At 39.4% G+C, this 27,007-nt stretch overlaps 1 protein-coding gene and 1 pseudogene across 1 annotated transcript; one reads left to right on the top strand and one right to left on the bottom strand.

Annotated features, from left to right (window-relative positions):
- Positions 1–3,093: 3,093 nt before the first annotated feature.
- LOC115013914 (natterin-3-like) lies at positions 3,094–8,155 on the top strand. The gene is made up of 3 exons (XM_029440479.1): positions 3,094–3,114; positions 4,046–4,130; positions 7,004–8,155. Exons 1-3 carry the CDS (start codon positions 3,094–3,096, stop codon positions 8,089–8,091), a joined length of 1,194 nt encoding a protein of 397 aa, XP_029296339.1. The 3' UTR covers positions 8,092–8,155.
- A 12,341-nt stretch (positions 8,156–20,496) lies between these two features.
- On the bottom strand, positions 20,497–22,517 carry LOC115013910 (natterin-4-like; annotated as a pseudogene).
- Between the last annotated feature and the right edge of the window lie 4,490 nt (positions 22,518–27,007).

Here is a 27,007-nt window from a genome sequence, read left to right as displayed (position 1 = left end):
AGTTGGTGGAATGGAAGGATGTGTCCTACGGTTCAGTGCCTCAGAATTCAGTCAAGACCTGTTCCAGCCTAGATCTATATGTTGGGAAGAACAAGTGATGAGTATTGGTACAAGTACTACTGACTATCAACAAACATATATACAAAAAATAGCAAATGTCCAATGTCAACGTGGCAGTGGGGTGTGGTTATGGCGCCACCGGCTGCAGGGGGAGAGATGGGAGTGTCAGACAGCTGCACAGGAACAAGAGAAGGATTGTGATGTTAAATTGCTCAAATATTACTCTTCACATACTTTTCATGAAACAATAGATAATAACTGAACAACTGACAAAAGGACACACAGGAGTTTTAGTAGAAACAAGGTTTTTAAATGCCCAACAGAAGATTGTTGTGGTTCCTATTGGTATCACTTACAATAGTGTGCTTTTGTACCTGTTGACGAGTCTTAAATCTTCCACTATCCTCCAGAGATCAAGAGTGAGTCCACCATCAGGAAACATGAAGGCCACTCACAAGGAGAATGAGGAAACTAAAGGAACAAGAATGAAGATGAAGTTCACATATGTGACAATCGTGCCAAGCCCCTAGTGTGCATAGTGATCATTTTAACACAACTGTGGTAACCTGAGTGACTGCATTTCAATCACTTTCATTGGACTTGCTAACCTGTACCCCACATACAGTACCTAAAATTATTAGCAAAATATCTATCAAACTATTTTGAGTTTTTATCCTCAGTTTCTTTTTAAATATTTTATATGAAGAAGAGAAATCCAGCTTTGTCACATAGACTAATACAGTCCATTGCAGTTTGTTTGAGGAGTTTCGACGGAATTTTAATACCAAACTCACAAAATTCTAATATTTAATTATCCTAAATATTAACAACGCAATATCTGCCAGTGAATCAAGGCCAATAGACCTCCTCACACCTCCTTAATCCATATGGTTATTTCAGGAAGACAAGGAGAAATTAATCATTTAGACCTTAACCGCAGTCTTTTGAAAATGTAAAAAAAGATTTTTACCAACTGAATTCCAAGCGCATACCTCTAAGCAAGTGGCTCCCAAACGTTCTGTGGCCAAGGCACACCAAAGACCAAGCCAAAATCTCAAGGCACACCTGAGTTAATATCCGAGCAAAATCCCTCTCTAACACAGAGTATCACTGTTATCACTCTGTGAACATTTTTTAGCCTAGTCCTTATAAGAAGCTATTCTCCTTCACACTAGCAGAGAGCCTTTGATGTGTCACACTCTAATATTTCCCACCATGCGCAAATGGCTAAAATAAGGTTCGCTTTGACAGATTTCTTTTTTTAATGATTGTTTTATTTATATTTAGGCCAAAGCATACAAGACATATTGTTTCTATATTGTGAAATAAGTGTGTAGGACAAAGCACCGCTAAAGTGCAGTGTTTCCCTGTGCTGCGCAAGTTTTGTTTTGTTTTTTATATTCACTTTTCACTTTTCACATTGAACAGGTGCTCTTTTATTACATAAACTAAACGCTTATGTTATTTATCTAATTTATGTGCACGTTTCAGTTTATTTACATTTTCTCCTCTGCTCTGCTACAACCCACTGGGTAACAGCCGAGCGCAGTTTAATGTGATTGACGGGTAAGCTAGTCACCCAAAATGTATTACATTTGATTGGATACATACTGCATGTAAACGTTGAAGACAAGTTTCAAAAATATCATAGCATTTTACAGGAAGAGAACAAGAGAAGGATTGTGATCTTAAATTGCTCAAAAATGACTCTTGATATAGGTTTCATGAAACAAGAGATAATAACTGAACAACTGGCAAAAGGACACACAGGAGTTTTAGTAGAAACAAGGTTTTTACATGCGCAACAGGAGATTGTTGTGGTATCACTTACAATAGTGTGCTTTTGTACCTGTTGACGAGTCTTAAATCTTCCACTATCCTCCAGAGATCAAGAGTGAGTCCACCACCATGAAACATGAAGGCCACTCACAAGGAGAATGAGGAAACTAAAGGAACAAGAATGAAGATGAATTTATATATATATATATACTAAGACACAGTCTGAAACAGCAGCATGATATCTGTATGAAACAACACGATACTTGGTGCATGTTGAAGATTGCACTGACTATTCACACTATCAGTATCAGTAATCAGTAATACTATTATTGATATTCTGATTGGACAGATTTTTAAAATCTGATTTGTAATAATATTGCAGGTTTACATTTTAGGTAACCTGGACTAATCATTCATTTTGATGAAGAAAAGATAGATATAAAAGAGGGAGGAATAATCCAGACATTAACAATCAATCTTTTTTTTTTTTTAAAGAGCCTTCCATTGGATAATTACTGCAGTGATTAATATGTTTCTGCTGGCAACAAGTTATTTAACCTGAGCTGATGCGGGAAGTAGCTTCTCATTTCTTAAACAACCATGTCGGAAGACAGATCCTGTGGTAAGGGAAAGGATGTGAATCAGTTTCAGAAGGGTCATATTATTGGCCTGCATCAAGCAAAGAAAATAACTAAGGAGATTACTGAGACTACTGAAATCGGGTTAAGAACTGTCCAACGCATTATTAAACCTGGAAGGACCGTGGTGAACCATCATCTTCAGGAAGAAATGTGGTTGGAAAAAACTCTTGAATGATGGTGATCTGAGATCACTTAGACGTTTGGTGGAATCATATTGTAAGAAATCAACAGTAGAACTCACGGCTATGTTTAATAGTGAAAGTAAGAATATTTCCAAAGGCACAATGTGAAGGGAACTCGAGGGATTGGGACTAAATAGCTGTGTAGCCATAAGAAAACCAGTGATCAGTGAGGTAATCGGGAAAAAAGGCTTCAATTAGCTAGGGAGCATAAAGATCGGACTCTGGAGCAAGAAGAAGGTCATGTGGTCTGATGAATCCAGATTTACCCTGTTCCAGAGTGATGGCGCATCAGGCTGAGAAGAGAGGTGGATGAAGTGATGTGCCCATCATGCCTCGTGCCTCTCTCATCATCAATATAAGATTTTGGTGGAAATTTAATGCAACTCTAGACGGAAATAAATGTTGTGACATTGCAGAAGCTTATCGCAATGATGCCACGGCGAATGCGTGCCGTACTCAAAGCTAAAGGCAGTCCAACGAAATACTAGAGTGTGCAATTTTTTTTTTGGACGGGCAGTGTATAACCCTAGACACGTTAGAAAGATTTTTTAATCTGATAGTGAGTGCTTCTCATTAATGTCAACAACTTATGTTGGCTAATTCGAAAATCAGTAGTTCAGTAGCTCTAGGTTAGTAGTAGCAGGATTAAAAGTAGAACACAGGCTGGCCTGGTCACTTATAAGAAAACAAAGCACATTATTTGCCAGCCCCAATATTACAATGTATTGCATATATTTAAAACATTAGGGATAGAATAAAGTTAAAATATAGGCCTGCTTTGCAAAAATACATTAACTCCTGTAGCACAGTAATGCAGGAGGAGGGATGGAGAGTTCCAGTGCTCCAGATATAAAAACAAGAGCAAGTTCTCAATAGTTGTGACCACATACGCACATACATCCACATGTGCATGTACACACAAACAAACACACACACACACACACACACACACACACACACACACACACACACACACACACACACACACACACACACACACACACACCACTGTTTAGAAGGAAATGCTGCACTGTCAATTTCCTGTGGACAGTGCCACGTGGTGTTTGGCCCGTGGTCACGAAAGTAAATATTGGACCCATTTTTCACAAGCCAAATATCTTCCTAACACTCTGACAGTAAAATGGCTTTTTTCAGATGGACAAATCAGGAGAAAATTAAATTAGTTTGAGACAAATCTTTCCTTGATCTCATTAGGTTTTCCATCAAGGTTAAGGAAAAGTGGTTATGAAAAGATTATTTGACTTCCTTATTGCTGGCTCAGTAGCTCAACATTTGATGTTCATATATTTTCAACAAGGCTGGATTCTGAGGTTGGTTTTAATGCGTAAGTAACAATGATTCTGTTCTGTGTTTCATTTGCAGATGAAGCTGTCAGTGTTGCTGCTGTTGGCCCTGCCAGCTCTATCTTCAGCTGGCTTTTTCAGCTGTGAGAAGAATGACGAACCAGGTAAACTAAAAATTGCCATTACAGTAGGAATTTTCCATTTTAAAATGCGATGAGATGATAAAAATGACTTTTTACACAAAATGTGGAGCGCTAAAACAGGATATAAAAATAGAGGGTAAAAGAGGAAACACGTAAAAAAAATGGACCCTTGGCCCCCCTTCCTCGGATCTGAATCCGAACATCCGTGAAGTTTTGTGACTGCAAACTTCCCCTTTTGTGTTACTATTTCTCTACTGCAGCTCAGCAACAGAAACTGTCTGTGGAAGCACAAAGAGGACATTAACCACTAAAGAATCATTTTAGATAATAAAAACAAACCATTCATTAAACTTACATAATTTAAGGGAACAATATCAAAAATATAGATTGAAATAAACTTAAAATAATGTGAACCTGTCCTATAAGATGGAGAGTAACCGATGTGTTTGGTGATCATAATGCTTATCTTGGGTAGTAATGTTGGATGTGGTTGCTGAAGAGTAAATTTCCTCAAATCCAATAAACTGCAGGAAACAGCAGCTACATTAACGTTAGCCTAAACTCTGATAACATCCAGGACTAGTGATGTCAAAGATACCAGAAATGTAGAAGTCAATATCAATACCAGTGACATTCCAAGATTCTTGATTCAATACTATGGTTAAAAAAAACAATATGTCCCATACACAAGATATACAGTATATCTCAAAAGTGAGTACACCCTTTAGATTTTTGCAAATATTCTGTTATATCCTTTCAGGGGATAACATTATCCTACTGAAACTTTGATATAACTTAAAGTAGTCAGTGTGCTGCTTGAATAACAGTATAGATTTATTGTCCTTTGAAAATTACTCAGTACACAGCTGTTAATGTCTAAACAGCTGGCAACAAAAGTGAGTACACCCCATAGTGAACATGTCCTAATTGTGCCCAATGATGTTGTTTTCCCGCCCTGGTGTCATGTGACTCGTTAGTGTTACAAGGATTCAGGTGTAAATGATAAGCAGGGCTGTTAAATTTGGTGTTTTGGGCACAATTCTCTCTGAATGCTGGACAACATGGCACCTCATGGCAAGGAACTCTCTGAGCGGCTGAAAAAAAGGATCATTGCGCTTCACAAAGATGGCCTTGGCTATAAGAAGATTGCCAACACCATGAAAATGAGTTGCAGCACAGTGGCTAAGATCATACAGCGGTTTTCCAGGACAGGTTCCACTCGGAACAGGCCTCGCCAGGGTCGACCAAAGAAGTTGAGTCCACGTGCTCAGCGTCATATCCAGAGGTTGGTTTCCAAAAATAGACGTGCGAGTGCTTCCAGCATTGCTGCAGAGGTTGCAGAAGTGGGATGTCAGCCTGTCAGTGCCCAGACCATACGCCGCACACTGCATCAAATCGGTTTGTATGGCCGTCGCCCCAGACAGAAGCCCCTTCTGAAACCGATGCATAAGAAAGCCCGCAAACAGTTTGCTGAAGACAATGAATCCAAGAACATGAGTTACTGGAACCATGTCCTGTGGTCTGATGAGACCAAAATAAACCTGTTTGGGTCAGATGGTGTCCGGCGTGTGTGGCGGCACCCTGGTGAGGAGTACCAAGACAAATGTGTTTTGCCTACAGTCAAGCATGGTGGTGGCAGCATCATGGTCTGGGGCTGCATGAGTGCTGCCGGCACTGGGGAGCTGCATTTCATTGAGGGACACATGAATTCCAATATATACTGTGACATCCTGCAGCAGAGCATGATCCCCTCTCTTCGGAAACTGGGCCGTAGGGCAGTTTTCCAACATGATAATGACCCTAAACACACCTCCAAGATGACAACGGCCTTGCTGAAGAAGCTGAAGGTTAAGGTGATGGACTGGCCAAGTATGTCTCCAGACCTAAACCCAATTGAGCACATGTGGGGCATCCTCAAGAGGAAGGTGGAGGAGTGCAAGGTGTCCAACATCCGTGCGCTCCAGTGATGTCGTCGTGGAGGAGTGGAAGAAGATTCCAGAAGCAACCTGTGCAGCTCTGGTGAATTCCATGCCCAGGAGGGTTAAAGCAGTGCTAGATAACAATGGTGGTCACACAAAATATTGACACTTTGGGCACAATTTAGACATGTTCACTATGGGGTGTACTCACTTTTGTTGCCAGCTGTTTAGACATTAACAGCTGTGTACTGAGTAATTTTCAAAGGACAATAAATCTATACTGTTATTCAAGCAGCACACTGACTACTTTAAGTTATATCAAAGTTTCAGTAGGATAATGTTATCCCCTGAAAGGATATAACAGAATTTTTGCAAAAATCTAAAGGGTGTACTCACTTTTGAGATATACTGTACATACATAAGATTCTCTCCAAAAACTAAGTTTTACAAGATTACATTTGAACCCACCACATTATAACGTTATACTTTACCTTCGCCCAATACACATTTTTACTGAATGGAGCCTGAACGCATCTTAATACAAGGATTTGTGTTGTTTATAATGTAGCATTATCAGGGAAAGAATAGGCAAAGGCTGAGTTCTACCGTGTATGCACAGCGCTTCAACATGTGGAGAAATCCAGCGCTGCACAGACTTCCGTGCCTAGTTACGTCTGCTAAGCTATGGTTGGACAATCGCTGTTTGAGTGAGGGGTTTAGCCGTTGGTAAGTTAGGCTACTTCTAAAATTCATGACAGCAAACACAAGGGATCGAGAAATTGTGACTTAGAAATAAATTTAAGGCAAACCTTTTGCTTTTGTTCTCCATTGGTCAGTTTTTATTTTGCCCTATAAATAAATTATTCCAAATTTAGCTTAAAAAGCATCTGGAATACATTGATTAATTACTAAATGTCATTTGGTGTATACTCAAACATAGTTGCTACCTGTGCCTTTGTCCTGTCTTTCATACAGTCCTGTTACTGGACCCAGATCTGGAGGACAGGGTTCCCAATATCACTGCTAAAGGAACAACATATCAAGCTGGTCCTACCACTAGAGCGATTGAGGACAAGCTGGTCCGGTCTTCCCTGTTCAAGTTTGATCAAACCAACCTGCAATGGCAGACCTTTGACAGTTCACTCTCCAACAGAGTAATTTCAATCGACAATGGATACGTTGACCGCACCGACTACGTTTGCAAGTTCCAATGCCAGGCCGGCTTCTACAACCCCAAAATGGGTCCACACTGCAATTACCCCGCTGGAGGGAAAGAGTATCTTGGCTACCCATTTGAGATCTTAGTGAACAAAGACAACTTTGAGTTTCTAGAATGGAAGGATGGCTCATACGGTTCAGTGCCTCCGAATTCAGTCAAGACCTGTGAGAATTTCAAACTATATGTTGGGAAGAACAAGTATGGTCTTGGAAAGGTGGATGTTAAAAATGAGGCCTTCTTCCTTCCCTGGAAAGGTACTGAGTATTGGTACAAGCAATACCAGGTCCTGACCTTTGACACAGAAATAAAAAGCGAGCACATGTCTGATGTCAAGTATAATACTGATAAGGTTAAAATTATTGTGTATTCTCCAGAGACCATCCGCAATTCAACCATCATTAACCTTGACTGCCAGCCAGTGACGCAGTCAGCTACCCTCACAAAGACAACCGAAATGCAGGAAACTTGGGAAACTAGCTTCTCCATGACACTTGGTATCAAGACTAGCATCACTGCCGAAATACCCTCTTTTGCCTCCGCAAGTATCGAGTTTAGTGTGACTAAGACCTTCCAGTTCACCGAGAGGACCACTTATATCGAGTCGATCACCCACTCTATTTCTGTTCAGCACATCGTCCCACCAAACCACTCCTGCAATGTCCGTATGGTGGCATATAAGTACGCGGGGAAAATCCCTTTCACAGCACGCCTTAGCCGCACCTACAGCAATGGGGATACCAGATGGACGTCCATCTCTGGGACCTACGATAGCGTGCAAATTGGAAAAGTCATGTCTGTGGTGGATCGCTGTGAACCTGTACCTAATCCCAAGGCCTGTCCCTGAAAGAAAGAGTGAAAAGTCTCCATGAGATACAGTACCTGACATATTGTATGTTAGATATGTACAAATTTGTCATGAAAAACTAAAAAATGAACCTTTGTTTATACTTTATATGCCTCCATTAATTTTAAAAAACAAAAAAACTACTTGCCATTAACTCTTTCTTCAGATTTTTAACTAATTGTTTGATAGGCAACAAATCAAATGTATGAACAATTAGCATTTAATGTCATTATTTCATATAAAATAAACTTACATGCAAACTAAATATGTGTCTCAATCACTCAAATATTCCATCAGCAGGCATGTTAGAGACTGTCAGGAACAGCATCATAGCAATGGTAGAAAAGAACTAGAGATAAATGGGCCAACACTTTATATTCAGAGATATGAAATGTACAGTGTTGGGTAGTAACAGGTTACTGAGTATAAATATTTAAGATGTCACCAAAGAAATCATAAAGAAGAGCACCTTTTATGAAGCTGGTCTCAAAATTTGTTATGTATGTAAAAAGACGAGTTTAAGGTTTGAACCTTCAATCAGTTCATAGTTAATGCAAAAAACTTCAAATACACTTCACATAGAAGAAAAAAAATCTATAAATCTTATTGATTTCTTCTTCTACCCCAATATTTAATGGTTAAATGTAAAGCCCAGATGAAGTATATATATATATATTTATAGTTATATGCATATATACTTTATAATCTTGCATATATGTTTTTGATTTAGCAGTCGGGCAGTTATAAGTGTGGATAGTTTTTTTAATCTGATGGCGACTGATTCTCATAAATTTCAACCACTTATGTTGACAAATTTGAAAATAAGTAGTTCTGCAGTTCTAGGTTCGTAGTGCGTATACATTTCAGTTGTTACTCTGACATAAATCATACACTATTACAGAAACATACAATGATTAATAAATAAGCGTGGGTGGTACTTTTCTCCACCCAACCATGATTGTGTCATAAGAACTGAATACGCCGCCAACGTTCAGCCTCACTTTGCCCAGTGGCCACTCGCAAAGAGACGTCTGTAATGCCCTTATTTTCCTTATCTGAATTTGAAATAGTACAATATTATGTTATCAGACAGGACAAACATGTATGAAGCCTAGGAATATTCAGTGTTAAGGTTTAAAAGTGTATAGCTTTATAACTTAGAAATGTCTTGTTGTGTTGGGTAAATCTGGACAAAGTTGCTCAGTAAGTTGTCAGTCACAGCTATTCAGGTTCATTCAAAATGCACACTGAGTTTCATGTGGTATAGTTATGTATTTTATAAGAAACATTCAAACTGATGAGCATTTTTTATTACATTTAGTACATTTTATTAATTGTCTTATGCGATGCAATACACAAAGGAAATGGAGGAGCTGCTCACAGCTGGAAAGAATTCCCACTAGTTGTGAATGGTGGTGAAACAGCTCCAGGAATGCCTCATAGAACAAACAAAAGACCATTTTGCTGTCTCTATATTAAGTTGAATTAGCAGCACGCACCAGTGGGCTCACGTGCGCCCTCTTCAGTGCGGCAAAGTACTGTCTGCCTCACCTGGTGTCTTCTCATTTATATTTTATTTTATTGTTATTTGTTTTTTTACTTTTCGTGATGCCTCCCCTGACCGCACGTCCCTGTCGACGTCTCCGGTGTCCGGTTGCCACCGTGGGCCCCTGCGCAGACTCTTTTACTTGAGAGCTGCGGGGAAGAGGAGAGGAGCGGAGCGTGTGTGTGTGTGTGTTTGTGTGTGTGTGTGTGTGTGTGTGTGTGTACCAGGCAACAGTTGCAAACATCTACAGCAGTAAAATGTAACATACACATTAATGCAGAAGGAATATTAATCCAGAAACATCAGATATAATTGTGAAACACTAACAGGGAAATCTTACTGCAAAATTAATATTTTTACTAATACTTTTACTTTTAAGTACATATTGCTGATAGTACTCGCATACTTTTCCTTTTGGTATGTAAGGATTTGAATGCAGTACTTTAACTTGTAGTGGAGTCTTTTCACAGTGTGGTATTAGTACTTTTACTGAAGTAAACTACTGAATACTTTACTGTATTTCTCTGGATGTGTTTCAGTGTCTCCCTGTGTTACCTGACAGCAGCCATCTCCTCAGTGAACTGACGAGCCGCCGCGTCGCTCAGCAGCCAAACTAACAGGGTCACGCACACGGGAGCGCGCATGAAGAGACACGAGTGGACACCCGGGAGGAGCGAGCCCACAGGTGAACACGGATACAGGAAATTGAATAGAACACAAAGAAGTAAAGGAAACACTCGCGTAAACTGAGTTGAGTTGCGTTCAAGAACAAGCCGGTTTTTAAAATAACGTTAGCAAATGTACAAATCCACCAAACAAACGGAAGAAACCGTTAGAGAATATTAGCTAACCGATCTACATTAGTTAGGTCCTGTTTTGGTGGTAAAAAAAAAGAAAAGAAACGTTGATAAACGTTACAAGTTTCAATGAAGACATTCACAAATAAAGTTAATCTCTGACACAAAGTCAAATAATGATGCAAATGTCTTCCCTTTTCATGTATCGATCATCAACTGGATTAAATATGAATAAGTGGTTACTCATTATGAATTAATTAAATACAAAATGTTTTTATTTGGCAGATGCACCTGAACCTGGCAACTCAGTGTACTTGGCCATGTGTGTGTAGCGGATGTGTGTTTAAATCGTATGAGTTTAATTTAGACAGCCATTCATTTAGTGGTGACTGATGCCCTCTTTTACTATAAACAGCTGTTGGAACATCTGAAATTATGTCACCTCTGGCCCAATCTTTACACATTTAAGGTTTTCACTCGTCTGATTTATATATTTAAATATAATATAATACTGATACTATAACGACCATTGGTTCTATAACTACAGCACTACCACTACTGTGACTGCTCGGGCTCCAATATTTCCTTTAGTATTCCAGACGTCTCACAAGTACAAGTACCACAGCTACTATAGCTGGAACTGGAAGCTGTTAGTAATGCCACTGGCTTTATGTGTCTGGACAATTGTTCCTTCAAATGTATCTGTTAGCCTCCCTGTTGATTTCAACATGTATAGATAACTCCCTGAACACCTCATGACCTCTCACATTATCCCTCTATTTATCCCCCATCATCCCACCATGGATGAAGATTTATTTATTGCTAGTTTATGGCTGGCACCTAAATGATGCACATGTGCTCATGTTGGCGCATGTGTGTGATGTACACACTTTGATATTGTTATTCATTTAAGATACTGTCTTGAATGAGTTGTGTGACATAAATAATAACAATAATTAAATGGATTGCAAATTTGTTGACAATGAATACCTGTTGTGTTCACTGTACTCAGACTAATACCTATTTTATGAAATGTTATTGCTTATAGTAAATATAATTATGTAATTGTATGACTACGGTAAATGTGTAGTAATATCATAACAACATATACTATGTACACTCAAAAAGTCAGTTCCCTGCATTGAGTGCCTTTACTTTTGATACTTTAAGTACATTTTCCTGATTATTATTACAAAATATTATTTAAGTAACATTTTTTATGCAGGACTTTTAGTTGTAATGTAGTATTTTAAAAGTGTCGTATTGTTTTGTTTTAACTATAGTTTATATTGTATACATTCATATATTTATATGTACCAGGTTTAGCTCATTTCTATTGAAGGATTGGAATACTTCCTCCACTGCTGTATTGGCCTTTCTAACTTTATGCAAACACAGAACGATTTGAATGTTATAACTGACTCCTAAGAGGAATGTACATGTGCTGACAGCAGTCTGAAAAAATCTACATGACATTATTTATATAACTAGACTTGTATTAGACCCTTGTTACCTCTGCACACCCTCCCACCTGCCCTCTGGACTCTATCCCCTCTCACCTTCTCCAGTCTCTTGCTCCTGACCTTCTTCCTTTTCTCACCCATCTTATATTAACACTTCCTTAACAACTGGTTGCTTCCCTAACAATCTTAAAGAGGCAAGAGTGAACTCTCTCTTAACCCTTCTGAAGTGAACAACTACGGACCTGTCTCTCTTCTCCCATTTCTTTACAAAATACTTGAGCGTACGTCTTCAATCAACTCTCGTTTTACCTTCACCAGAACAACCTTCTTAATCCGCACCAATCTGCTTTCAAGGCAGGCCACTCAGCTGAGACTGCGCTCCTCGCTGTCCCTGAGGAACTTCACGCTGCTAGATCAGCCTCCCTCTCCTCTGTTGTCATCCTTCTGGACATTTCTGCTGCATTTGACACAGTGAACTACCAGATCCTCCTCTACACCCTCTAAGAACTGGGAGTCTCAGGCTCTGCTCTCTCCCTGCTCAAATCCTACCTAAAGGACCGCACCTACAGGGTGACATGGAGAGGGTCTCTGTCGGACCCTTGTCAACACTGCTGTTCCTTAGGGCTCTGTCCTGTGCCCCCTCCTCTTTTCTCTGTACACCAATTCTGCCGGACCTCCACAGACTCCAGTGCCGGATCTCTGCTGACATCCGCCCCAGCTGTTCCCTGTCTGTCTCAGTGTTCTTTGTCGGATTGTTATTCATGTTACGTGTTTGTTGCCTGCCCATGTCTGCCCGTATCTGCCTGTTCGTGTTCTGCTCAGCCTGTTCGTGTCCTGCTCGTCCCCTGATTGGTTTGTGTTGTTTTGTTACTTTGTATTTCTGTATGTTTATTAGCTTTTGTAAATAAAGCTCTCTTTTTGGTTAAACTCATCATCCATTGTACTGCATTTGGGTCCTCACCTTCACCGAACCGTGACAGTTATTGTACTGCACTTAAATGATTTCACCTATTTGAAGCTAATGTACTTCGGAGTTGTATCCTCATGATTGTTTGCACTTATTGTAAGTCGTTTTGGACAAAACGTCAGCTAAAAGAACTGTAATGAAGAAGCATAAAGCAACAATTAATTCTTATCATTTCTATTTCTCCCTCTTTTAATGCCATGCTAGCAGCGCAGCTCTAGGGAAGGCTTTGTTGTACGGCGTGCTGCCGGTCGAGTCCTTGTGTCTTTGTGCTGTTTCAGCTGTGCTTTCCACTGGGCCGATGCACCAGGATGGTCCGTCGAGGGAAGAGAAAGAAGACATGGCTGTGTTTTGGGAATATCAGCTGAGATTTCACACCTACGTGCGAAAGGTGACGTCAGGTTGCAGGATGTGAGGGAGGGTCTTGATTCAAAGGATCATGGGAAATTGAATCCAAAAGCTCAATCTCAATGCTGTGAGGATCCCAACACTAGACTTGTATTAAAGAAGCATAAAGGACAAAGCAACAATTAAGTGTTCTTGAGATCTCTATTTCACTATCTTTTAATGTTAAGCAGTGCAGCTCTAGGGAAGGCAAAGTCAGTCTGTTGGTCCACTACTTTGGTCCAAACTGAAATATCTCAATAACTATTGGATGGAAATTAGGTTCAGACATTCATGATCCCCAGAGGATGAATCCTACTGACGTTGGTGAATCCCTGACTTTAGGTTTACATTTGTGGTTCAGTGTGAAATATCTTGATAACAATAAGAGCAATTGCCAAGACATTTACTACAGATATTTAGGCTCCCAAGAGGAGGCATTTTAAGAACTTTGTTGTTCATCTGACCTTTCCTCTAGCTCCACCATGAGGTTGATGTTTTAGTTCTTTATTGAAACATCTTGACCAACTTTTGGATCTGAAACCTGCTGCACACATTCATGGTCCCCAGAGGATGAACTGATGTTTTTGATCTTTTGTTAAAAATGTTTTATTTATGTTTTATAACTTCAAAACTAACAACATTTCCATCAGCCTCAGCTGCACTTTATGTTTAGTGCTAATAAGCAAATGTTAGCATGCAAATAGGTGAACTGTGAACAAGGTGAACACTAAACCTGCTTATTATCAGCAGTGAGCATTTAGCAAAAGTTCAACCTTGCAGAGCTGCTATCCTTACTGTAGACTCTTAGGGCGCTATCTTACACCACACAAAGTGGCGCATAGCGCAGCGCAACTGTCACCGCTGGTTTCAGATGACGCAGTCGTCATTTTCACGCCCAACGACCACTTTCTGTAAGTAGCAAATGTACTTGCACCCGTCTGTGCGCCCATGGGCCTGTTGTCTAAAAAATAGATGTGGTGAGGCGCATTGTTGGACCATTTGCATGAATTCAAATGATGCTGTCGTACTGTAAGCCTTGTATGTCTAACACAATACATTCTTTCAACAGCCACAAGACCGAAGTCACACATTAAATGAACAGAGAGCAAACAAAGATGGACGTAGTTCTTCTGCTCATCATGGCTGCACCAGGCAAGTGATTTATATTTGTTCATATTATTTTATTACAGTACATTGAGATATCATTGTGGCAACAAAACTCTGATCTGAACACTATTGTGATGCACTTCAGTTATATTATAATGAATGTGCAGAAAAACACTGATCTTGAATCCGTCTGAAAAATGCAGGATCCACAGCTCTCGATTTTCCTAAATGAGAGATAAATCTACTCAAATGTACACAGGGCTACCATTTATACCTGCACTAGTGAACAACAGTGAATTACCTGATTATATTTGTATTTGTTCTAAATGCAGGAGCCCTCAGGCACATTGGCCCCTGGTAGATCTGCCCTGATGCTAGATCTGGACTTTCACCCATATCTGAAGATAACTTACAGTGGTAGAAAACGTACAGCAATGTAAAACCGCTTAACTCCCTCCGGAGGTCTGAGCTCCTCCAGACACCCGACAAACTCATTTCAGAAGCTTGTATCCAAGAAAAACTGTTTCAATGTGTATTTTGTCCTGTGATAATTGTTTTAAGACAGGCTTGACGTACCTGAATGTACTTAATGTATCGGCAGTAAAAGTATTCATTGTCCAGTAAAATGTCTCCAGTGACTGATATCTGATTCTATGTGACATCATTAGATTGTTAATACTGATGCATCAATGTTAGAGCAGCGTTACTGTTGGAGCTGCTCCAGATGGAGTTTTAACTACTTTGTATACAGTTGGCTAGTTTAGTCCAGTGGTTCCCAACCTGGGGGTCAGGCCCCTCCAGAGGGTCACCTGGTAGATCTGAGGCGTTGTGAGATGATTAATCGGAGAGAGAAGAGCAGAAACTAAGTTTAATACAGAATGATTAACTGTATTTTAAGATAACTATCATATGTTTTAAGGTAAAATCTTAAAAATATTTCAGTGTCAAATGTTCTGGAGAAGAAGTATGAAGTAGCATAAAACAGAAATATTACTAAATACTAAACAATTCTACCGGTATGTAAAGTACTTGAGTAAAATGTAAATGTTAAATTCAATGACACACCTGAATACACTGAAATGTAATGGTACAAAGTCAAGTTACAGCCTAAATCTAATCAATATGCATGTCTGTGTCACTACAGGGCTGTGTGCTGTCTCATCACATGCTGAACGTCAGTACCATTTTATTTATGAGCTGAAGAACATGACTGAAGCACGAAGTTACTGCCGAGAGAAATACACGGACCTGGTCACTATACACAACACGGTGGATGTGAAGACCCTGAAAGAAATGTGGGATTCAAACAGAATGAGAAACCCAGATAACAGCGATGTGAGTTCACTTTCCTCTCTCTTTCATTTCAAAGTCATTTTCAATAATTCTGATGGTGACAGGTGGTTTGAACGTTTTAAAATCTGACCCGACATAGTAACTAATAACTAAACTGTATAGCAGTAAAAAGTACAAAATGTCTCTAAAATTTAGTGGAGTAGAAGTATAAAGTGTTTTAGTATAAAAGTCCCTCATTGTGTTTCACCAGACAGTGTTGCCCTTTTGAGCTGCAGTGGACGTTATCCTTCATCACTTACATTTAAAGTGCTTCACAAGAGTGTCTCTTATAGTCCAGTATGAAGAGGAGGAATGATGAAGCAAAACATGTTTCTATGTTATATGACACCTGAATATTGTTTAAAGACACAAAAAAGTGTGAACCTGTCCTTTAAGAGTTTTTCAAAATGAAACTCAAAAGTTATGAAAGTTGAGCCAAAGGAATCATGAAATCCTGTAATACAGTCGTAGAGGATCAGACTCATGGGCGGTATCAAGACTGTGAATGCAAAGTTTATGTAAATATGTTGCATTGAACAAAAGCTAGAGCAAAGTCTAATTCTTTATATCACAATGAAATATGGCTTTCAGTTGGCCTGGATAGGTCTTTACGATGCCCGGGACAGCTGGAGGTGGTCACTGTCAGACAGAAGTTTCTACAAGCCCGGGGAGACAGAGTTCAGACAGTGGGCTCCTGGAGAACCAAACAACTATTTCTCAAAAGAACACTGCACACAGATTGATCATTTGGGACGATGGTGGGACGACAGTTGTGAAAAACCTCATCAGGCAATCTGCTTAGATGTCAGAGGTGAGAATACTAACTTGTGAAGTTTCCCTTCTCTTCTTCTCTTTGCCTTATTTATTATTTATTTTGAGCCTATATAGTATCAGTCAATCAGTTCATACAGGTTAGTCCAATTCAAAGTGCTTTGCAGGCGACTGAGAAGCAAATAATAAGTAAACATATGGGAGCAAAGGTATTCACTACCTGCTAGCATTGCTGCCTGTCGCTCCTCCCCCATTGCCATTGGACCAGTTGCAGGGTCATCAGCTGGGAGCCACGCTTCACTCATTCATCTCAGAACATCTTGAGGTCGTGCGGCAGCTGTAGGTACGTCTCCTACTGCTCCCTGGTCAGTCATGACTTGCAGCCGGAGACATTATGTTTCAAGCTCGGGTTTTGGGCATCGCAGAGATGGTAAGTTACTTCTGAGCCGTATCACAGGTGTACATTTCTGGGACTCAGGAGGGTGTCGTATGTAGAAGGATTGAGAGGCACAGGGACTTGTCCTGCTTGATTTTCATCCATGCCCAACTGAGAGGCTCCTCAAGTTCTTTCAGGAGCCTGGTTGAGCAAGCTGTCGTCTGGAGAAGGTGGTAACATTGTCCATGTAGCTCCATAGGGCTGTTGGACGCAGGCCTGACTTGGATCTCACCCCACAGACCGTCTGTCTCCACATATTTATATTCATGTGGAGACGCTGTTAAGAAATACTTAATAACATTAATTAAGATGATGTCTTATATATTTATTTTTTTACAAATGAATACATTTATTGGTGTGATTTCTTCAGTGATCAGTGATTTAAATATCATATATTATATATTATAAAGGCGCCACAGATGTGGCATTGATGGCAGGCTGTATGTTATCGTGACTCTACACAGCACATCACTGTCGTCCATTTTCAGGACCGAATGTGACATTTGTCTACATCAACATCCCAACGACATGGACTGAGGCCCAGAGCTACTGCAGAGCAAACTACACAGACCTGGCCAGTGTGAGAAACATGGCAGAGAACCAGAAGATACAGGATCTGGTACCTGATGAGGACAAAGCCTGGATCGGACTTTCCAGAGACTCCTGGAAGTGGTCGGATGGAAGTCACTCTACATTTAGGTTCTGGAAGGATCAGCAACCTGACAACTATGAGAATGAGGCTTGTGTGGTTGCAGACTTCAGCTTCTCTGGACGATGGGCGGACTTAAGCTGTGAGAGGAAGGCAGCGTTCATCTGCTACAGTCCACGTGAGTGGTAACCCATGATTCAAATAGTTTTTAGATTGACTTAGTTTACTTTAGCATCAAATGTCCCGAATGATCACAAAACAGCACAAAATACCCAATTCTGGATGATAAAATGAAGTTGATCATATGCAGATGATCACTTTGACTTATACCACATTTTCTCTGTCATTGTTTAAACAGATGAAATCCAGAGGAATGTCAAAATGATATGGAAAAAAACTGAGTCTGCTGAAAAAAAGAACCAACCATAAATGTTGTGACTGATTAAGTTTGTTTGTTTTTTCAGTTCCAAAGCAAGCGATGAAAGTGATCATATTGAGGATGAAGAAGAAAAGCTCCTCTCTGGATCTAAATGGCCCTGCTGTGCTGGAGGACATGTTGGTGAAGGTAAATCATGTTTTATACTTTTATGAAGAAACAGAAGAACCAGATGAATCTTTAAAGCAAATTCAAATGAGATAAAACTATATTCATCTCCAGAGGGGGGATTCACATTGCAGCAGTACAAGAGACAGGTAGGAAACACATAAAGAGATATTTAAACATATTAAACTCAGCAAAATAAGAACATTCAGTAAATGACATTCAAAATCTGTATCCATTATACATTACAACACTTTGTAAGGGAAATGTTCTGGCGGACTCCGCCTATCCTCACTCAATCCCAACTGAGGGAACAGGGCCCCTAGCCTTGTCACTGTAAATAAAACAACAATGTTGCTAACCATGCAATATTTATTTGTTGTGGTTTTTTGAGTTGTGTAGCTTTTGTTTCCCCCGACGAGGACTTCCTTGCGATGTCAGAGTCGGGAAACATGTCCGCTACACTGCGACTGAAATCAACGCAGAAGCTGAAGGCTACATTATATTTAACGCAAAGCATCGACATCTTTCCCTCAGCTTTGATCACTTGGTCTGCCTCCGACACAGTTCTTGTCACACATGAAGTCATTGACAGTGGATGTTTTTGTGCCTCTTGGGTTAGGGTTTGCCCGACTCTGCTTTTAATAAATAAGGGAAGGTCTCCTCTCATTTGTTCAGGTACTTACATAAAGTTTTAACTTGTTTGGCAGGTACAACTGCGTCTCCATCTATCTCCCGTTCACTGTGACTCTCATCCATATGCTTTCGTCTTCACCTTCTGTGTTATTGTTCCTGTTTTCTTCTTCTGTGTGTTTACTGGCGGATAACATAATACTGTCTCCTGCTTTACTGGAGGCCACTTTAACACTGTACACTGTTTTAAATTAGGCCTATTTTTATTTTTGAAAGGTTAAGAATACGGGATAATTAGGGGAGGACAGCGGGACGACCGTCTCTACCGGGCTCACCGGCCCCTTTATTCTCGGGGTCACGGCGCTTTCGAAAGAGAAATCCTCGCATGACTTTCCTTGCTATTTAACCTGTCCCCCAGTACAAATACCTCCGGTTCGGAGAAAATCTCTCGGGAAATACGTCAACCACTGTTGCTTTAATCAAAAGTGCATCATTCACAGAAGTTGGAGTGTTATCTCTACCCTGTGTGTTATGGGGGTGTGTAGGTTCTGGTGTAATCTGTAATGTGTGTCGTGGTGTGGATTGCACTGATGTTTACCTCCCGGGGGCCTTCACTGAGAAACTCCTCCTGCTCTGTCTCGGCCCTCTCAATGACGAAAAGAAAAACTCTCGGACAAGGTCTTTCTTAAGTTTTCACAACGCAATATGGAAATAAATCAAGTGGCTTACTCCAAGTGTTTGGTTATTGGAAGTCCTTTTAGATATTAAGGTTCATTGGTGGTCAATTTAGTATTTTATCAATTCTACCTCCAGTGTCTAAAGTTTAGGTTTCCGTTTTGATTTCTCCTGAAAATGCAATTGAGGATTTCAGAGATTAAAACTTGACTAAAGCTTTAGAGAGAGAGAGAGAGAGAGAGAGAGAGAGAGAGAGAGAGAGAGAGAGAGAGAGAGAGAGAGAGAGAGAGAGAGAGAGAGAGAGAGAGACAGAGGACAGACAGACAGAGACAGACAGACAGACAGAGACAGACAGAGAGAGAGACAGAGAGAGAGAGAGAGAGAGAGAGAGAGAGAGAGAGAGAGAGAGAGAGAGAGGTACTTCAGTAATCTAATTTAAGCCTAGAGTAAACTTCCACAAAAGGTTAATAGGTTGGTTAACATGTTACACATATAAAAAGTAATGTAAATAAAACAAGTTGAGTAACTTGGTAGAAATATTAAACCCAATTGAGTAATATAAGTAGACACCCCTCCCAGCACGTGGCGCTGTCAACACCATCTAACATGCTTTACTTCTAGTACCTCACATGTACATCTCTAAATATATATCTCTACATATATACCTCTCCTTAAACTGTTTTTTAGTCTTTTTTAATTGTTTGTGCCTATTTATAGCGCCAGTGCACAATTAACACCCAAGCCGGACTTATTCATGCCGGACACAATGGTAAACCATTTGTATATCCTGGACTTAATCATGCCGGTGGCAGAATAGAGAACTTGTTTAGATATTAATTGCATCATCATCCACTTCTCTCTACACTAGCCATATCAGGCAGAGTGAACACTGCTTTGCAGCCAGACGACGGCCATAGGATGGGGGTGAGGAAACACAATGAGGAGGTGAATCCAAATGAATCTATTGTGTGAAGTTTTGTGGGCGTTTTGAGTTGGCCTTGCGTGGGCGTGACGAGACTGACAACCCTGACATGTTCAAGGGATTGGTGGATTTATTTTGCCTCCCTAGACTGTATGCTGGAGGAGTGCAGTGTGCAGTGCATTTCATGCACACGGCTTAGCGTTCTTTAAAAGTTCACATCGGTCCACCACGGCTCGGACTTCTCCAACCTGGACGCTGTCATAGGTCCCAGAGATGGATGTCGTGTGGATCTTCCCGTTAGCATAGGTGCGACTGAGGCGTGCTGTGAACGGGATGTAAACTTTGTACTTATAGCGCGTCACACTAACCGTGCAGTAGTGGATTGAAGGGGCTGTGATCTGCACAGAAACATTATCAGTGATGGTCTCTGTCACCTTGTTTCCCTCGGAGTACTGGAACGTCACCACGCTGCTGAAATCAATACCTTCTGATGCAATGAGAGGGATGCCGACAGAGAAGGTTATTCGAACACCAACTTGGAGGGAAAAGGTGAATTCCCACGAGTGCTCCACCTGATATGTGTTTGAGAGGGAATCTGTTTTCACCACCAAGCGGCATTTGTAGTTGCTGACGGATGTTTTCACCACTATCTCTGGGGGATAGTGGAAGATTTTAGACTCATCAGTGTAGTACTTGACATCGTAGATCTGCTGGCTGATTATATCCTTATTGATGGTCAGGGCCAGGTAATTGTGGTAAGAATGTTCATCACGCTTCCAAGGCAGGTAGAAGACCTTATCATATTTGTTCTTCCCTATGTATATGTCCCCCCTCGGGCAGGTTCTGACTGAACTCACGGGCACTGAACCGTATGAATCGTCCTTCCACTCAAGGATCTCAAAATTGTTTTTGTTCACCAGGATCTCAAACGGGGAACCGCAATAAGCTTTTTTTGCATTGGGATAGTTGCAACAAGGACTCTCCCTGGGGGTATAAAAGCCAGCCTCACACTTGTATTTGCAGACTTAATCTATGCGATCAACGTAATCATTGTAGATTGAAACAGCATCGTTTGGGAGAGAGTTGTTCCAGGTCACCCACTCCAGGTTAGACCCTGAGACGCTGAGGGGGCAGATTGAACCTTCCGCCTTAATATTGCAACAGTCAGAGGACGTTGAGCAGTTAGCGTCGATCTGTTAGCGGTGATTTCAGGACTGCCATTTAGGTTCATGAAGGAGACTAGATAAAGAAAAGGGAAAAGGCACAGACAAGAACAATGTTTTCTTTAATACAGAACACAGAACAAAAACAGAACCTAAAGTTAAGTTCAGGTATCTGCTTGGCTAGATAGTACAACCAAAGCAGTAGGCTTAGTAGTGCTGTAGACTTCAATCTGCTTGCATGCTGTTCTTGTGGTGTCACTTGAATTAAATATGGTTAAGTCCCCCTGCAACAGCTTTCTTTATTGTATTGGGTTTGCTACTCCCTCACTTGTCATGACTGTTTGTGGAAACTTTTCATATTTTCTATCCCAAACTGAAATATCATCTGTTTATCAGACTGCACCTCGGCCAATAAAATAAAATAAACATCTATAATTGTTCTAAATGTAACACTTGAAGTAGTTCAGCATATTTGACTTCATTGCATGATTATTACAATGTATGGGGTTTCACCCACAGGATTGAATGCACTTATTATAGTTGCTTTGGATAAAAGCATCAGCTGAATCAATGTAATGTATTGTAACAAAGGCAATCAGGAACATGTTCAGTTTGTGACTAAGTAAGTAATAATTTCAATAACAATAATAAACTTTATTCACACAGCACTTTTCAAAGTAACGTTACAAAGTGTTTCACATGGTAGAACCAGGATTAAAACATTTCAGGACTTCAATGAGGGGAATAAAACAATTTAAAAGATACAAAAATAAAACGGAATAATATGCCAAAACTATAAATAGAGGATTCTTTAGAAACATTGGGCAGGACTACAATACCAACTCTCTACAGAGTTTTAGCCTCCATATTCTTTGTTGTTTTACAATGAAAACATAGAAGTTTTAGTTCCCCGTTCCTCAAATTCATAAAACCAGTTTGTGCTTACCATTTCTTTGCTCTGTGTTGTTCCCGATGTTCAGAGGACTGAAGGCTGAAGACAGAGCCGGCAGAGCCAGCAGCAGCAACACTAACAGCTTCATCTGGAGATGAAACAGAAAAGAATCATTGTTAGTGTATAATACAGCATGAAACCAACACAAGCTTGGTGAAGAATTCAGCACCTCAGTGTCAAGCCATCAAGACATTTACAGTCTCTACATGGTAAATCTGTTGTTGCGGAAGAAGTAATAATTAAATGTTTTGGAAATTTGATATCACATACTAAAATCAAAGTAATAATAATTCAATTTGGACTTGTATTAAATTGCATCTTAAATTCAAAGTCACTCATATGTTTGATCTACTAAAAGATATTTTTCTGAAATGCGTTCAAAATTGTAACAAATGTAACACTTGAGATGAAAATACAAAACACATAAAAGGTACTCACCATCTGGGCGTCCTTGTCTGGATGCAGCTCCTGTCTCCTTCAGGTTTACACACTGTACCGTACTTACCTTCACATTGTTAAACAATAACTGATGCAGTTTAGTTTAGATATTGTTTCAGCCTTAACTGGGTCTTCTCCTCAAAGATGACATGGCTTGGTCATTCAAAGTTGGTAATAAAAAAGAAGAATGCAAAAGTAAAAAAAGAAATGGCATGTCTGTTGTCAGTAACCTGGCATCCATCTGGGTCACGGTTGCATTATATTTAATTCTTTATATAATTAGAATAGACCATTAGAATAGACCAGCCAACAGTGATGTAGGCTACTCTTTAAGAACATAAGAACCACACAAGTGACTAATTACTCTTTCAATACTTAGCTAGTGTAAACCTGTAACTTTTACCTTATAGCATTGTTTCAATTTAAGATATTTACTTTTTATTTTCTCTTAGTATTTTCTTCTCTGTATTGATTTTCTATGTATAATTATATACACATTTTACCATGTTCTTTATGTCTTAGTCCCTTTTTGTCCCTTTTTGATCTTATTTGCTTTTGTTCAGTGTCATGAATGATTAAATCCCAACGTAAATAAGTTCTTTACTTTCCAGGAAGGAAAACTTGTAAATGAGAATGAATAAATCAGGTAGAATAAACATTAGGAATTGTTAACTTATTGAAGACATATGAGGAGGTAACAGGAATAAATACAAAGTGGACACAGCCTTTGGTATGATGTTTAAAATAAATGTATTATTCATACCTCACTATGGACAGTTGGAGTTATACACTTTTTCTGAGAATAGAAATAGTCCCTTAAAGGAAGATCAAAGAGAGGAATCGATATACTGTATAACAGGGGTAGCCAACGCGGTTCCCGCAGAGCATGTTCTAAAAATAGCACTAGTCACCATGGAGCTCCGTCTACAAAATGTATTTAATTGTTTTGCTTTTTTTTTTTAATCAATAACACTTGAATTATTCTTTATTTTAAAATGACAATATTGAATAAAAATTTTAAAACTAAAATGTTTATGTATATATGAACTCTGACCCTGTAAGCTAAATCTCCATTTCCCTTTTCGCTGAGACAAGCTAGCGGGAGCAGCTACGGTGGGGCGCTAGGTGCGTTTTTTACGCTAAACATGGCAGAAAAGCGAAAGAAAACAAACTATTTTCACAATGACTGGAGGAAGAATTATTTTTTACAACAGTGAAAGAAAAGTGTGTATGTGTCATTTGCGGGGCGACAGCAAAGCGGCACATTGTGGAGTCACTTCTGTACATGTCACAGAAGCTACCATGCAAAAAAAAAGTTAAGGCTTTGGACAGCAGCATCTCTTTTCACGAGGCCGGTGAACAAGTCACAGAAAGCATCGGAAGCTTCATTTAGAGCTGCACATTATTAATAAAGTACAAGAAAGCCTTTTCGGACGGAGAGGTCTTGAAAGGTGCAATGATGTTATTGAAAACAATGTTCAAAGACGAGAAGAAAGGTTCTGATGTGATCTCCTCTCTCTGATGTTACAAAGTTAGTGTTTGTACAAACAGGATATGATATAAAATGTTACAGATGTGATGCTTTGTACTAAAATATAACTGGTGTGATTTTGAACCAAATGCTACAAATGTGCTCATTCATACAAAACTGTCAATAAAGATATTTACAAAAATATCAGAGATGTGACAACTCTGACTTTCAAATGTTGAAATAGATTGAGAACATAAATAACTTTAAATATATCTGTTTTTCCTTCCATGGCAAATCATTGTTAATAATCATTGTGAGGAATAATTAACATGTGAATATTTATTATGATTATTATTATTATTAATGATAATATTATCATTAAAGGTGAACCGTGCAACTATGTTATTCAGGAAGTTTGTATCAAACAAGTAGCCCTTCGTATTATTCAGTTCCCTTGAAGTAGCTCTCAGTATCAAAAAGGTTGGTGACCCCTGCTCTATATATACTATATAAAGTCCAATGAAATAAACCCTGAGCAGAAATATCTAATATATCCAGCAGGTGGCATTGAAAGATCACTTATTGCTCACCACATGTTGCAGAAGGCCCTTATCCCAGGGATAATACTAATACTTTTTGCTGCATGATGTGAGGTTTAGGAGTCAGAGCATAATATTTGAAGCTCCTTTGTTACACTTGTGTTCCTCCAGGTCCTCTAAAGTCCTGTAATGGAAGTGTTATCACAAAGGGGCCTTTGTTGCATGACATCCCTCTTCTCTCGCTCTGCTAATGTTCTGTAATCTCTCCGCTGTCACTATCAAAATAAAAGCATAAATGAATGAGGAGAAAGCTGCAGCTAAAACACTCTTAACACCTGGTTTTAGAGTTTCACTTCTGCACCCGGAGCAGATTTTCCTCAGAGAAATGTTTGTGGCATTAAGTCTTCAAGAAACTGAAGATCAAAATGTTCCTACGTTTCCTTCAGCTCTCAGTAGAGCTGTGAATGCTGCCATCTACAGAGCATCTCTGCACTGAGGTAATAATGTTGTGCAGAGCGCCCTCTTCTGCAAGAGGAAGAAATCACAGATATATAAGTGTGATGATGTGCGATGGATTTTAGTGAAATTATCAAAACATTCTGCCTCACGGTTTTTAACTAAATATAAATTAAAGTGTCATCCTGAGCTCAGATACCATTTTGTCACGGTTGTAACAATCGTGTTAGATTTGCATCCCATTTTAATAATTCTGTTTTCACACAGACACACGTTTGTTCTTTTTAGAAGGACCCTCATTGACATAATACATCTCCAAGCCCCTAACAAATGGTCTTATTTAAATAACCCTTATTTAAAAATTATAATTATCCATTATTTTCAAACAAAGTGAAAATTATATCCAAGAAATTAATGCAAACTTTGTTTTTGGTTTTTTTAATCTATGACCCCCTCAGATTTATTTTATGACCCTTTGGAGGGTTCCAGCCCAGAGGTTGTGAAAACCTGGACTAAACTAGCCAACTGTATATAAAGAAGTTGAAACTCCACCTACAACCGTAACCACGCTACGTACAGTACATACTGATGCATCAGGAATAATGGAATCATTTCATATATCAGCTTCATGGAGAAACCGGTACTTTTACTTAAATTACATTCAGCTGGTAATAATTCTATACTTTTACTTCTCAAGCAGGATTTTTACTTGTGATGGAGTATCTTTGCATTGCTGTATTAGTATTTTTCTTTAGTAAAGCCCCATAATTCCTACAAATCCATCACAACTGCCACATGTTCCTGACGGACTCACCAGATTCACTCGAACAATGTGTTTGAATGTAGAAGAAAGGTCACATTCATGTCATGTGGTAACACACACACACACACACACACACACGCTGCTGTTAGTCAGTGTTTAATGTGATGCAGGACATGAAACAGGAGATAACACAGAAAAAACAACAACAACACAGAAACAAAGTCAAATTACCTTTTTATTGTCTAGAAGTCATTTCAGCAGAAATACCAGCAAAAAGAAAAAGTTTCAACTTGATTCTTTATAAATTCAGGTTATACTAGCTTTGTAAGAATAGAATCATTTGTTAGAATTACTAATAGGAAAACAAGTTCAGGGAGGTTAATGTTGTGCATAGCTTATAACCAACCTGTAAAAGAATAAGGAACAAAAATATGTAAATAAATGCTTTGAAAGAATGACAAAGGCTGTGGTGTTGTAAACCCAAATTCAGACTATACGGTCAGTGGTGCAACCCCAAAGTGTGAGAAACCATGTGATTATTAAACCTACAGCTGCACAAATACAAACAGGATAGTGTAAAGAGAAGTGATGCAACTGATATATGAGCTGGATTCAACCAGCGTAGTGTGACAGAGGTGAAACCACAGGCTGGAAAAACTTAATTTGAAAAATAACGTCCACACAAACAAGTTTACTGATAAAGAACAAAGTCTTAAAAGCTGATTTTATTTTAATTGTAAACGAGAGGAAATATTCTGCCAAAAGGATTCTTTTATTTGTTTCTGATGCAACTAAACTCAGGCTTAATCGATTTGTTGCTCGACAGGAAAGTAATTGTCAATAATTTTAAATAATATTTCACAAATGTCAATCATTTGCTGGGTTCAAGATTATCAAGTGTGAGATGTTGC

Source organism: Cottoperca gobio, chromosome 9 (genome assembly GCF_900634415.1).
Source record: "Cottoperca gobio chromosome 9, fCotGob3.1, whole genome shotgun sequence".
Classification (NCBI taxonomy): domain Eukaryota; kingdom Metazoa; phylum Chordata; class Actinopteri; order Perciformes; family Bovichtidae; genus Cottoperca; species Cottoperca gobio.
Note: the sequence above shows the minus strand (reverse complement) of the source record. Positions and strands in the feature narration are given on the sequence as shown.